General features: G+C 43.0%; 4 protein-coding genes across 4 annotated transcripts; 3 read left to right on the plus strand and 1 right to left on the minus strand.

The window, feature by feature from the left end:
- Nucleotides 1-2,347: 2,347 nt before the first annotated feature.
- LOC107614937 (uncharacterized) lies at nt 2,348-3,634 on the plus strand. Its single transcript, XM_016317062.1, has one exon. It carries the CDS (start codon nt 2,348-2,350, stop codon nt 3,632-3,634), a length of 1,287 nt encoding a protein of 428 aa, XP_016172548.1.
- A 72-nt stretch (nt 3,635-3,706) lies between these two features.
- LOC148543688 (uncharacterized) lies at nt 3,707-4,357 on the plus strand. The gene has a single exon (XM_088498658.1). It carries the CDS (start codon nt 3,707-3,709, stop codon nt 4,355-4,357), a length of 651 nt encoding a protein of 216 aa, XP_088354784.1.
- Nucleotides 4,358-9,085: 4,728 nt separating this feature from the next.
- Nucleotides 9,086-11,198, plus strand: LOC148543689 (uncharacterized). The gene is made up of 4 exons (XM_088498659.1): nt 9,086-9,156; nt 9,226-9,436; nt 9,522-10,463; nt 10,830-11,198. The coding sequence occupies exons 1-4, from the start codon at nt 9,086-9,088 to the stop codon at nt 11,196-11,198; spliced, it is 1,593 nt and encodes a 530-aa protein (XP_088354785.1).
- Nucleotides 11,199-11,737: 539 nt separating this feature from the next.
- Nucleotides 11,738-12,434, minus strand: LOC148543690 (uncharacterized). The gene is made up of 2 exons (XM_088497777.1): nt 12,285-12,434; nt 11,738-12,205 (listed from the first exon to the last, which is right to left on the minus strand). The coding sequence occupies exons 1-2, from the start codon at nt 12,333-12,335 to the stop codon at nt 11,738-11,740; spliced, it is 519 nt and encodes a 172-aa protein (XP_088353903.1). The 5' UTR covers nt 12,336-12,434.
- Between the last annotated feature and the right edge of the window lie 449 nt (nt 12,435-12,883).

Genomic DNA, 12,883 nt, shown 5'->3' on the forward strand with positions numbered 1-12,883 from the left:
ATACTACCTTAAGCATTTTCATTAAGAACACCCAGCAACCATACATATATGAAAGAGTAGTATTATGAATAGCACTGCCAAGATGAGACGGCCACTATTAGCATTAAATTAAGGAAAGAATGGAAGGTCAAACATATATATGTCACCTATTCAATCCATACTGCATTAGTGCCATGCCATTTATAAGCAAATCTCCCGCCACCAAGTACAAGAAATTTACCATATGGCTACACTTCTTGTAGTTATGCTTAACAAAGTATAGCCTTTTCTAATAATCGGGTACGCTTGAGAGAGAGAGAGAGCGCGCCAAGTGCTCCAGTGAAATTTTAAAATGTAGTGAATAGTTCTTAGTGATATACTTTATTTGTCCCCCACTACCTAATTAATTTTGACTCCACTCTCCAAATCGCTAATCCTTCTCTTTTTCCCGTTTACCAATTTTCTGCCTCTACTCCAACCTTCGTCCTCCAGAGTTACTATCGCCAGTGTCGCTACTCCGCCGGTGTCACTGGCTCACTGTTGCCAACGACGTTGTCCCCCGTTCAGCGTTTCCCCCGCGTGGCTCCGTCACTGTTAATTCTCCTAGCATTGCCGCGTCTGAATCTGCCTTCTTCTTCTGGATAACTAGCTGTGTAGTTCTGCCATTGCGTTTCTTCGGTGTCTGGTTCTACCTTCTCCTTCAGCGTTTGTCAATGCCTCACTGATATTCTGGTATTCTGGTTTTGTCTTCTTCTTCTGTGTTCCTCTTTAGCTCTTTTGGTTCTGCCTTCTTTTTCTGCGATCCGTCCCTGCTCTTTAGTCTTTAGCAGTTCAGCCTTCATCCTGCAGTTCTGTTGCCGTGTTCTGTCTCCTGGAGTTCAGCAGTTCAGACTAGTGAAGCAATAAAGTAATACTGAAACTGAAAGTCTGAAATACTGAAAGTCTACCTCCTTGGACTCTTGGTACATTCATGATCTGCTTGCTTCATTGCTTATTTGTTTCATTGTTTGATAATTATGTTAATAGATTTGTTAATTGTGATTGAATTTATTCTATCTTTGTAATTGCTAATTTGGTTTCATTAATCTGTTTGTTAATTATTTTTTGTATTAACTTATTTTTAATTAAAAATTTAGGATATTATTAATTGTTGTTGTTGGAAATTAATTTGAATAACATATGTTTGTCAATTTTGTATTTATAATTTTTTATTGTACTTTTAAATGATTGTTTAATAATATATATAGAAAGAAAAATATTTAATTAATTATATTGACAATAAAAACATTATTTAATTTTTTTAAAATATAAAATCTAAAAAAATAAAATTTTAAATTATTTATTATTATTTTAAATTATTATTTTAATTTGTTTATTAAATAATTTTAAGAATAATCATATTTTATAATACCATAGTATAATTATAAAGTTATTATTATATTATATATATTTTATCTCTATTGGCAAAATTTTTTTAGATTCATCACTATATATATATATATATATTTATATATATCGTGTACTTTCCTATTTTAATAGTATAAAAGATAATTTTATTAATTATTTTTAACAAAAAAAGAAAAAGTATATAAAAGAGGTATATAAAAATAGGGCAATTTACGCATCTAAATTGTTTGATCCCCAATATTACGCAAATACATTGTTTCAGTTTTTAATACGCAAATGCATTGTTTCTATATTTATAGGTGTGCATAAACCGCTACTGCCTGCCGCGGTTTATGTGTGAGTGTGTGTGTGTAAACCGCTGCTGGCAGTAGCGGTTTACGTGAGTGTGTGTGTGTGTAAACCGCTACTGCCAGTAGCGGTTTACGTGTGTGTGTGCGTGTGTGTAAACTGCTACTGCCAGTAGCGGTTTACATGTGTGTGTGCGAATGGGGCTGCCTATATAAACCATAGAGGGGCCAAATGTGGAGAAGTAGAGTGTTATTCACAAATGGAGGGGGAGGATAGTTTTGTGGCTCTAGTTCACTGCTCTGGAAAAATTCAAAAGAGCAAAAGGCATGGTGTAAAATTCACAGATAGAGAACCGCTTAGTGTTTTTATCCGATCTTCGAATACGTTGGCGGAGATTAAGCAAAGCATATTACGGAAGCTCGGTGTGTGTGGGACGAAGTGGGTAAAAAAATTATTTTACAAGATTCCCATTGATGTTGTCTCAAGTGGTGTGAGATATGAGACCTTCGTGATCGGGTCGGATGAAGACTTGCATGTCTTGTTTCACTGCAGGCGTAGTTTTTCGGAGGTGAGGGTAACTGAGCTGTTTGCAAAGTTGGAAGATGGTGTGGATAGCTCAGGGGCATCGGCCCCTAATCCTTAGTCGACCCCAGCCGGTGGTGCCTCAACATCGATGCCTGTGGTAGCAGTGGCAGTTCCGAATCCGGAGCCCGAACGTGCTGGGGCTGTTCATGCATATGTTGGTCCTGTTGTTCCTGATTTTGAATGCGATGCCGGACCGGATCGGGTTGAGAATGCACTGTTTGACGATGATTTGGATGAGGAGCCTGTCGATATTGGTGGGGACAGTGATGATGATATTCCAAGAGGCGGACGTTCAGCCCATGGATGTTCCGGTTCTGCAACACAGGAGTACCCTCCCCACCTCTCTTGTTTGAACTTGGAAGCCATCGGCCAACAGCAGAATGCTGATGCAACATTCGATGGGCAGGGGATGCATGATGGGAGAAATATGTCTGAATTTCAGATTGGCCAATCCTTCCAGAGTAAAGAGGAAGCCGTGTTGAGTGTGAAGGATTACAGTACTCGGCGTGGAGTTGAGTACAAGGTTATGGAGTCCGACAACCTGAAATACCAAAGGAGATGCAAGGAGTTTGGTAACGGGTGCACGTGGTTGATTCGGATAGTCATGCGGAAAAGGAAAAGCACATGGGAGGTTAGGAGGTACAACGGTCCGCACACGTGTATGGCCACATTGATATCAAGCGACCACAAGCAGCTTGATTATCATGTTATCTGTGCGAGAATCTATCCATTGGTTCGAGCTGATGCGTCGGTGTCTATTAAGGTGTTGCAAGAGGCAACGGAGGCGACTTATGGATTCATGCCTAGTTATCGGAAGGTGTGGTTGGCGAAGCAGAAGGCAGTAGCGCAAATATATGGCGATTGGGAGGAGTCATATGCTGATCTGCCTCGGTGGATCCTTGGGGTCACATCCACGATGGAAGGTTCGATTGCTCTACTGAAGACGTCCCCGGTTAGGGTGGGTGACCAAGTTGACGAGGATAGAGTCTTCTTTCATCGGATGTTCTGGATGTTTCCTCCGTGTATTCAGGCTTTCCGCCACTGTAAGCCGCTGATAAGCATCGATGGCACACACCTGTATGGAAAATATGGCGGGACGTTGTTGTTGGCGATCGCACAGGATGGTAACTCGAACATTTTTCCTGTTGGGTTTGCACTCGTGGAGGGAGAGAACGCAGAGTCTTGGTCGTACTTTCTTTCGAACCTTAGAAGGCATGTCACTCCACAGCAAGGTATTCTCGTGATCTCTGACAGACACAACGGCATCAAGGCTGCATTAGAGAGCCCCGATAGTGGTTGGCAACCCCCCCATGCTTATCGGGCATTTTGTATTCGGCATGTTGCTGCAAATTTTGCCCTCACTTTCAAGGGGTAGGATGCGCGGAGGTGGTTGGTAAATGCCGCGTATGCGAAGACGGAAGCAGAATTTGACTATTGGTTTGATATAATGAGGACGGAGAACCCGGCCATGTGCGAATGGGCAAACAGAATGCAGTATGAGAGGTGGACACAGCACAAGGATGGTGGGAGAAGATACGGTCACATGACGACCAACATCTCTGAGTGTGTGAACTCTGTCTTGAAGGGCACAAGAAACCTCCCGGTGACGTCTCTGGTTAAGTCGACATATCTCCGGCTGGCCGAGTTGTTTGTTGTCCGGGGGCAGACGGCAGAGGCACAGTTAGGGTCCGGGCACCGGTTTTCACAGGCAGTAGTTAAGGCCATTGAGCATAATCTGAAGGAATCGAGGTGCTTCACGGTGACAGTGTTTGATAGGCATCAGCTTGACTATACTGTGGCTGAGACGACGCCCACCAGCAAATTCTCTTTGGGTAGCTATCGGGTTTCTCTGAGGGATCGCACCTGCGATTGTGGATACTTCCAGGCGCTGCACTACCCCTGCTGCCATGCCCTCGCATGCTGTGCGCAGTCACGCCTAGATTGGGCAACTTATGTCGATGAGGTGTACACTATGTCTGAGGTCTTTAAGGTGTATGAGATGTCCTTTTCACCATGTATTCCAGAGGGGCTTTGGCCACCATATGACGGGCCGACGGTTATACCCGACCCGGGCATGAGAAGGGCAAGAGAAGGATGACCACGGTCTACCCGCATCCGCAACAACATGGACGAAGCCGACACTAGCCGACCTAAGAGGTGTGGTCTGTGCAGGCAGCCCGATCATACCCGACGGGTTTGCCCTCAGCGAGGTTCTACTAGTGGGATGTAGATTTATCTTTACTTATTTCGTTTGTCGTAGTTTCCGTGGTAACAAACGTGTCTGCTTGTTATGAGTTTTAAGTTATTTGTTTTAAGTCTTTTCGTTTATCAGTTATGAGTTTTAAGGCTTTTTGTTTGATCTTGTTAATGATAGTATCGCTAGTTGTGTTTCACTTTTCTAGAGTTATTGTGCCTAATTTCCATCTTAGCTAATAGATCGATAAAGAATAGACTCCATCAACATAATCATAAAGTAAAAACTAAACAAAATAAAAGTCCTTCTAACAAGACTTAACATAAGGTCCAACGTGCATAAAAACATAAAGTAACAAGTACCCAAAATAACAGTCATCCAAATAAAACAAACATAAAAGTCCTAAACCAGAAAATAAAATACATAACGAGAAATGAAAAACAACAACACATGGTGCTAACCATCGCGATCATCCCTCGCAGCATCATGAAAGTCACCAAGGAGATGAGATCCTGTCCCACATCGAGCTGGACGTCTGACTCGAGTCGGTCGGGCTGCCTCCTGTCCAACATCATCACCTGGATGCTCTAACCCGAACGCGGACTGGGGGGTGCCCCCCATAGTGAACCAAGTATCCAACGGACTACCTGCAGGCACGTTCAGATCTACCCCATAATGACCCTGATAATCATGTGGCCAGAAAACTCGCCATGAAAACTCGCCAGAAGTCACCGCTGAGGAACCTCGGGCCCGCTCACAACTTGCTCTGACTTCTCTCTACAATTTCCTCTCTCTATAAAACTCCTCAAACCTTCTAAACACATAATCCGCGGCTACAACCACGGTTTATATAGGCAAAGCATCACACGTAAACCGCTACTGGCTGTAGCGGTTTACACACACGCACACACACACGTAAACCGCTACTGGCAGTAGCGGTTTACACACACACACACACTCACACATAAACCGCGGCAGGCAGTAGCGGTTTATGCACACCTATAAACCGCTACTGCCAGTAGCGGTTTACATAAAATATAGAAACAATGCATTTGCGTATTAAAAACTGAAACAATGTATTTGCGTAATATTGAGGATCAAACAATTTAGTTGCGTAAATTGCCCTAAAAATAATGCATACAATATTTTTTTTCTGATGTTGCCTTTGTTAAAAGAATTTGCCAACAATATTATGGTATCTGACGTGTACCCATAACACTCGGAACCGAAATCAAAATCAAAACCGACTATATAACCTGAAAACAAGCAAGCAGAGTAAAAACACAACTCAAACACGACTACGCACAAACGTCACTTCTAGACGGTTACCATCAACAACGACGCACACTATCCATCCTAGAAAATTGGAACGAGTAAAAGGAAGGTAACACTTTACTCGTCTATAAAAACAAACTAAATAGTCCAGAAAGGGTCAGGTCACACCTACACTCTCATTTATCTACTCGTATTAATTTCTTGAATACCCTCTTTTGATTTGAGCGTCGGAGTGCTTTTTGCAGGTGCTCCCGCTGCCGTATTTCGCAATACCGAGGTTTATTTTGGACATTGCCTCCAGGACGACGCATAGCTCTTCTTAGGGCCGAGTAGTCGCAAAAGGAGTCGCCTACCTCGGTTGAGCCTGAACGGAATATTTGGCGCCCACCGTAGGGCCCGAAAAAACTCATCTAACCCCACTATTTTTTTCATCTAGCTTTTTGTTTCTTTTCTCTTGCAGGATCTCCGATCCTCAACTATGGCTGAGAATGGGGCTAATCAACTCACACAAGCAGAACTCTTAGCTCAAATGGCTGAACTCTAGGCGGAAGTCCGGAGGTTAGCCGAACTCTCCGTCCGTAACAATGTTGAAAAGCACGAAGAAGGAAACTCCAAAGGCTCGGCTCCAGGCAACCCCGATCCCTTATGTCTCAATCCGCCGAAAGAGAAGCTGACCTTGAACAACCCATTCTCCGAGAAGATCACCAACTTTCAGATGCCCAAAAATTTTGTGCTACCTACTTTTTTGGAGCCGTATAAGGGAATTGGTGACTCCCGGGCTCATGTTAAAAGATTTCAGGATATGATATTTTTTAACGGCGCTAACAATGAACCTGTACTCTGCCAAGCTTTTCCTACTTATCTCGATGGTACCGCATTACTTGGTTTTCTAAACTACCTGCAGGTTCGATCTCCTCATTTGAGAAGTTGGCGAGGTCCTTCATTGACTATTTTGTGGCTTTCGGGATATACGTGCATGGATCGAATTACCTTGGTACCATCCGGCAAGGACAACATGAAAGCTTGAAGGGCTACATGACCCGATTTGCTGAAGCGACCATGGAAATACTGGACTTAGACCCAGCAGTCCACTTGCATGCCCTTAAGGCCGGCCTCCGACCTGGTAAGTTTCGGGAGACAATCGCGGTAACTAAACCGAAGACATTGGAGGAATTCCGAGAAAGGGCAGCCGGACAAATGGAGATCGAAGAACTCCGTGAGGCTGAGAGAACAGAAAGAAGACAACCTCAAAAAGATGAAGACAAAACCATAAGACCGCCAAACAGTAGGGAACCAAGGAAGCCATTCAAGCTCACCCCAAAGTTTGACAATTACACCAGATTCAACACAAAGAGAGAAAAAATAATCAAAGAAATTCTCAACGCCAAAATTATCAAACACTAGGATCAACGGTTTGTAGACAAGAGCAAACACTGTGTTTTCCATCAGAAGTATGGACACACGAAGAATGAATGTGAGATCGCCAAAGATTTACTAGAGAGATTAGCCCGGCAAGGCCTCCTAAACAAGTATGTTGAAGGAAGAAGAAACAAGGAAGATACCCGAGACCGGGAGGAGCAACGACAAACAACGGAGGGAAAAAATGACAATAGGCGGTCAAACCCTAATCCACTGAAAGGAATCATAAATTGAATATCCGGAGGATTTGCCAGAGGTGGTGAAACAAACTCTGCACGCAAACGAAGTTACCGAGCAATGCTGGCAATTGAGGGAACGATACCACAAAGCAACAAAGATGCAACCGACTTCAGAATCACCTTCACCCAGGCAGATATATCTTCGGCCATCCTAAACTTAGACGATCCGGTGGCGATCTCCATACAGACAGGCGAACTATTGGTAAGAAAGGTCCTTTTAGACCCAGGTAGTAGTGCAGACGTTCTCTTCTATTCTACTTTTCAAAAGATGAAACTATCCGAAAAAAGCAGTGCAACCCTCATCTGGAGAACTGGTAGGATTCTCTGGAGAGAGGGCCCCAATTAAAGGTTGTATATGGCTAAAAACGACACTGGGGGAAACCCCATTGACACGAACCATAGATATACAATATCTTATAGTTGATTGCCCAGTCCTTATAATATTATTCTCGGAAGACTTGCTCTGAACATGTTCAGAGCAGTAGTATCCACGTTTCATTTATGTGTCAAGTTTCAGGCACAGGACGACAAGATAGCAACGTTCCACTCAGACCGCCAACAAGCTCGGCAATGCTACAACGCAAGGCTAAAAAGATCGGACACGGGGCAAAAATACCAAAAAGAAGTCAAGGCAATTCATAGCACAAATGAAGTACTGTCCTTTGCAGAACTCGACCCTCGGGAGGACACCCAAGAAAGGCCCCAACCAGTAGATGAGCTCCAGAAGGTTACCCTGACATCAAATCCGGAACAATTCACCTACATCGGCCAAGCACTCCAAGGGCAAAAACAATTGGAGCTTATAAAGGCACTACAAGATAATACCTATTTGCCTAGACTCCTGCAGATATGTCAGGCATAGATCCAAACATCATTTGCCACAAGTTTGCCATCGACAGGACAATCCGACAAAGGAAAAGGAACCTCGAAGCGAAGAAAGCAAAGGCGGCTCTAGAAGAAACACTTAGCGCCGACTTCATCAAAGAGATTCGCTTCACTACGTGGCTATCGAACGTGGTAATGGTAAGAAAAAATTCAGGTAAATGGCGCATGTGCGTCGACTTTACAAACCTTAACAAGGCATGTCCAAAAGATGCCTATCCTCTACCATGTATTGACAAGCTCGTAGATAATGCATCAGGTTTCAAAAGCTTAAGCTTCATGGATGCATATTATGGTTACAACCAGATTCTAATGCATCCAGAAGATCAAAGCAAAACAGCCTTTATAACTGAACATGAAAATTTTTGTTATAGAGTAATGCCATTTGGTCTAAAGAATGCAGGTGCAACATACTAGCGACTAATGGACAAAGTATTCCACCAACAGATAGGTCAAAACATGGAAATCTATGTAGACGATATGGTCGCCAAGACCACACCAGAAAGATCCCATTGTGACGACCTTAGGGAAATATTCAGTCAGATCCGAGTATACAACATGAGACTTAATCCATAGAAATGTGCCTTTGGGGTACAAGGAGGCAAGTTCCTCGGATTTATGCTGACCTCACGGGGAAAGCAAACCCTGAAAAATGTGACGCAATACTTAACATGGCAAGTCCGAAAACAATAAAGGGGGTACAACAACTAGCAGGAAGAGTAGCTGCCCTGTCACGATTTTTGCCAGCAGTATCGAGCCGATCATACCACTTTTTCCAGACGATATCAAAGAATAAAAAATTCGAGTGAATAAAGGAATGCGAGACGGCCTTCGCCGAACTCAAAGACATCCTATCATCGCCACCAGTGTTGCAAAGCCCGGAAGTCGGTAAACCTTTATACTTATATTTATCTGCTTCCAATTACTCTATAAGCTCGGCTTTCGTCACTGAGACAGGAAAAGCACAAAAGGCAGTATACTTCGTCAGCAGAGTCATGCAGCCAACGGAACGAAGATATCCAAGAATAGAACAGTTGGCCTTAACATTAGTGACAACAGTGAGAAGGCTCAGACACTACTTCCAGAGCCACACAATAATTGTAAGGACAAACCAACCATTATGGCAAATACTAACAAAACCAGAACTGGCAGGACGGCTGACCAAGTGGTTTATCGAACTTTCTGAGTTCTATATCTAGTTTCAATCAAGGCCAGATTTGAAGTCGCAAATCCTAGCAGACTTTGTTTCATAGCTCACACCCGACGAGCACCACCACAACCAGACTTGGGAGTTACATGTAGATGGAGCGTCAAACCGAGAAGGAAGCGGAGCCGGGATAGTACTAAAGGAGGGAGACACAGTGATGGCCGAGCAATCCCTACAATTCCATTTCTCGGCAAGCAACAATCAGGGCAAATACGAGACACTCATAGCAGGACTTAAGCTCGCCCTCAACCTCCAGGTACAGAGCCTAACAGTACATTGTGATTCCCTCTTGGTGGTTCAACAAATCAAAGGAGAATTCCAGGTAAAAGATCCTTTGTTAGAGCGGTATTGGCTCATAGCAAAGGATCTCATTTCAAAATTTGATAAATTCACCATATTACATGTGCATAAAGAAAAGAACATTAGGGCAGACATATTATCTAAACTCGCCGCTACTAGGGCAAGAACACAAACGTCAACATTATCACAACTTACACTAGAGAAACCGAGCATCGAATTGTTATCCATAACAAGCATTAACCATCTCAACGACTGGAGAACACATTTTATTGAATACATTAATACAGGAATCATACCCAGAAACGAGCCTAACCCTCAACACTTCAGACGAAAAGCAAGTCTCTATACAAACATAGCAGGAGAATTGTACAAGCGTGGTTTCTCGCACCTGTTACTAAAATGCCTCGACAAAAACGAGGCAAATGAAGTAATGAACGAGGTCCACAAGGGCGTATGTGGAAACCACATAGGAGGACTAGCTCTGGCGGCAAAGATTATCCGAACAGGATATTACTGGCCAACCATGAAGAGGGATTGCATAACAAAGGTCAAAACCTATGACAACTGCCAAAAGCATGCCGCCATCTCCATGAAGCCAGCCGAGGTAATGCACAACATGGAGGTAAGCTGGCCTTTCTACAGATGGGGGCTCGATATCCTCGGCCCATTTCCAATAGCTCCAGGACAGGTAAAATTTCTTTTGGTTTCAATAGATTATTTCTCAAAATGGATAGAAGCACAACCACTAGCAAGAATAACTGCCGAAAAGGTACGATCTTTTATATGGAAAAACATTATATGCCGATTCAGAATACCAAAGGAAATAATCTCGGATAATGGTAGACAATTCACAGATAACAAACTTGCATCATTTTTGAAAAATTTTAATATACAACATTATTTTAGCTCGGTCGAACACCCACAAACCAATGGGCAGGCCGAAGCTGCTAACCGAGTAATACTGCAGGCAATAAGAAAAAATCTCAATGATGCGAAAAGAGAATGGGCAGAATTAATCCCAGAAATACTATAGAGCTATAACACGACGATTCAGTCCACCACAGGCGAGACACCATTCAAGCTAGTCTACAGATCAGAAGCCCTGATTCCAATCGAAGTCGGTATCCCTACATTAAGAACCAAGCTATACAACCAACAACGCAATATCAACATAACAAACGCCGAACTTGATCTCGCCGAGGAAGACAGGGATATCGCCGCTATCAAACAAAGAGCAACGAAACAACTAATTGAGAGAAGGCACAACAAAAAGGTAGTGTCGAGGACATTCAACGTGGGCGACTTGGTCCTCAGAAGAACAGAGAAAGCAAGGCAACCTCCATCACACGGTAAACTCACCGCAAATTGGGAATGTCTGTTCCGGATCTCAAAAGTCCTCGGTATGGGGGCTTACCAGCTATAAACTCTACAAGACGACTCAATATCTGGAAATTGGAACATTTCTTCCTTAAAGCTGTATAGATCATAACCTGTACACCCCACGGATGAAGGTACTCTTTTTCCCCCTTAGCGGTTTTATCCCAAATAAGGGTTTTACCTAAGGAGGGTTTTAACGAGGCCGGACACCCAATATATCAAATATCAAAATCAGACAATTGTAAATCAATAACGGATCTGATCCTTACTTCCTGTTTTTATCTTATTCTACTTTCAAACGCGCTAATAAAGCAAATAACAGAACCAACCTTATCCTTCCTATCCTACTTCTAAATACGAGAATATCAAATCCAAGATATCATAGCTATATTATCAAAATATTAAAATTGCCAAACTAACCCAACCTTGGTCAGCACAAAAGAAAGATATCCAAGTTCAAAACGTCAAACCAAACATTCATAACTACATAATGCTAAACCACAACTCTGTCAGCAAAAGCAAAGAGTTATCACGACATAGCAAAAGGACAAACACATCCAAAACAAACAGACAAAATATCAGAAATCAAGAAGGAGGAACATTCTCATCATGATCCTCCACAGTCCCATCCACCACCAATTTTCTGTCGATCACTATCTTGGTCACATCAAGTCGGTCACAGTCAAACTCAGGGGCTAAGGCAGCAATTTGACTAACGGCACGATCAAAACTAGAGGAGAACATCTCCATCCCCTCCTCCTCAAGCTCATGAACCCTGGAGGTCAGCCGACCCTCAGAGATATCGCTCTCTTTGATCTCAGCTTGCAACAACCGAATCTGATCCCGCAAATGGACCACATCTTCCTCAGATTCTTTCATTTTAGCTGTAGCATTAACAATGACATCATCTTTTTCTTTCGACGATTTCTCCAGTTCAGCAATTTTTCCTTTATACGACACCTCTAGATCAGAAACCTTGTCCACAGTCGTCTGTTGTTCAGCACCAATAAGCTTGGTAGTGCAACCAACGCACATCAAACGAGAAGCAACAATCTGCAAGAATACATACACCAAGCAAGGATAAAGCAGCAGAGAAAAAATAAGAGGAAAGCCGAAAGCAAAATAACACTACCTGAACAAACTTCCTAAGTCCCTCCATACCAACCCGACGAGTCATAAGCATGTCACCAGGATATTGAGACACCTTATCCGAAAGCTCGGCGAATGAAAACTGGTCGCTCCACAAAGAATGAGAACTGGTGCCAGGGATGAAGCCACGAAGCCTCCTCTGCCGATCAAAAGCTGTCTTGCTACCACCAATAGCCTCCCTGTCACCTTCAGAAATAACCTCCAAAGACTTCTCATTATCTTCTCTCTTCCTCTTATACGAAGATGACGGCTAGGCAGTAGATTGAGCAACCTCTCCACCACCCTCCCTTGGAGTACCTGAGCCACCTACATCTCTCTCCTTCTTTTTTTTCAAAAAAGACTAAAACCGAGAAGGGTCAAGATGGGGGACCCGTCCACCTACAGACACAAAACAAATATATTAGAAGGGAGTACAACAGCTACACAACCAACAATAGACAAAACATTACCTATATAGGTTTTCAAACCCTCACTATCACCAGAGTCATACAAACGCAAAAGCTGGGGAATAGAAAGACACTCCCCAGCAGCAAAGCTTTCAATTAGGAAACCTAAAAAAGAGTCTTCTTCTTCACCCCGCTC

Source organism: Arachis ipaensis, chromosome B9 (genome assembly GCF_059453495.1).
Source record: "Arachis ipaensis isolate K30076 ecotype BB chromosome B9, ASM5945349v1, whole genome shotgun sequence".
Lineage (NCBI taxonomy): Eukaryota > Viridiplantae > Streptophyta > Magnoliopsida > Fabales > Fabaceae > Arachis > Arachis ipaensis.

What these genes read in the sequence shown, in the direction of transcription:
- LOC107614937 (XM_016317062.1), top strand. Translation starts at nt 2,348, where the DNA reads ATGCCTGTGGTAGCAGTGGCAGTTCCGAATCCGGAGCCCGAACGTGCT.
- LOC148543688 (XM_088498658.1), top strand. Translation starts at nt 3,707, where the DNA reads ATGAGGACGGAGAACCCGGCCATGTGCGAATGGGCAAACAGAATGCAG.
- LOC148543689 (XM_088498659.1), top strand. Translation starts at nt 9,086, where the DNA reads ATGCGAGACGGCCTTCGCCGAACTCAAAGACATCCTATCATCGCCACC. An exon ending in GTTGCAAAGCCCGGAAGTCG is followed by an intron (nt 9,157 to 9,225) that starts GTAAACCTTTAT and finishes TCACTGAGACAG; the next exon opens with GAAAAGCACAAAAGGCAGTA. An exon ending in TTCCAATAGCTCCAGGACAG is followed by an intron (nt 10,464 to 10,829) that starts GTAAAATTTCTT and finishes ACGACGATTCAG; the next exon opens with TCCACCACAGGCGAGACACC.
- LOC148543690 (XM_088497777.1), bottom strand. Translation starts at nt 12,335, where the DNA reads ATGCTTATGACTCGTCGGGTTGGTATGGAGGGACTTAGGAAGTTTGTT. An exon ending in GACTTAGGAAGTTTGTTCAG is followed by an intron (nt 12,206 to 12,284) that starts GTAGTGTTATTT and finishes GTATTCTTGCAG; the next exon opens with ATTGTTGCTTCTCGTTTGAT.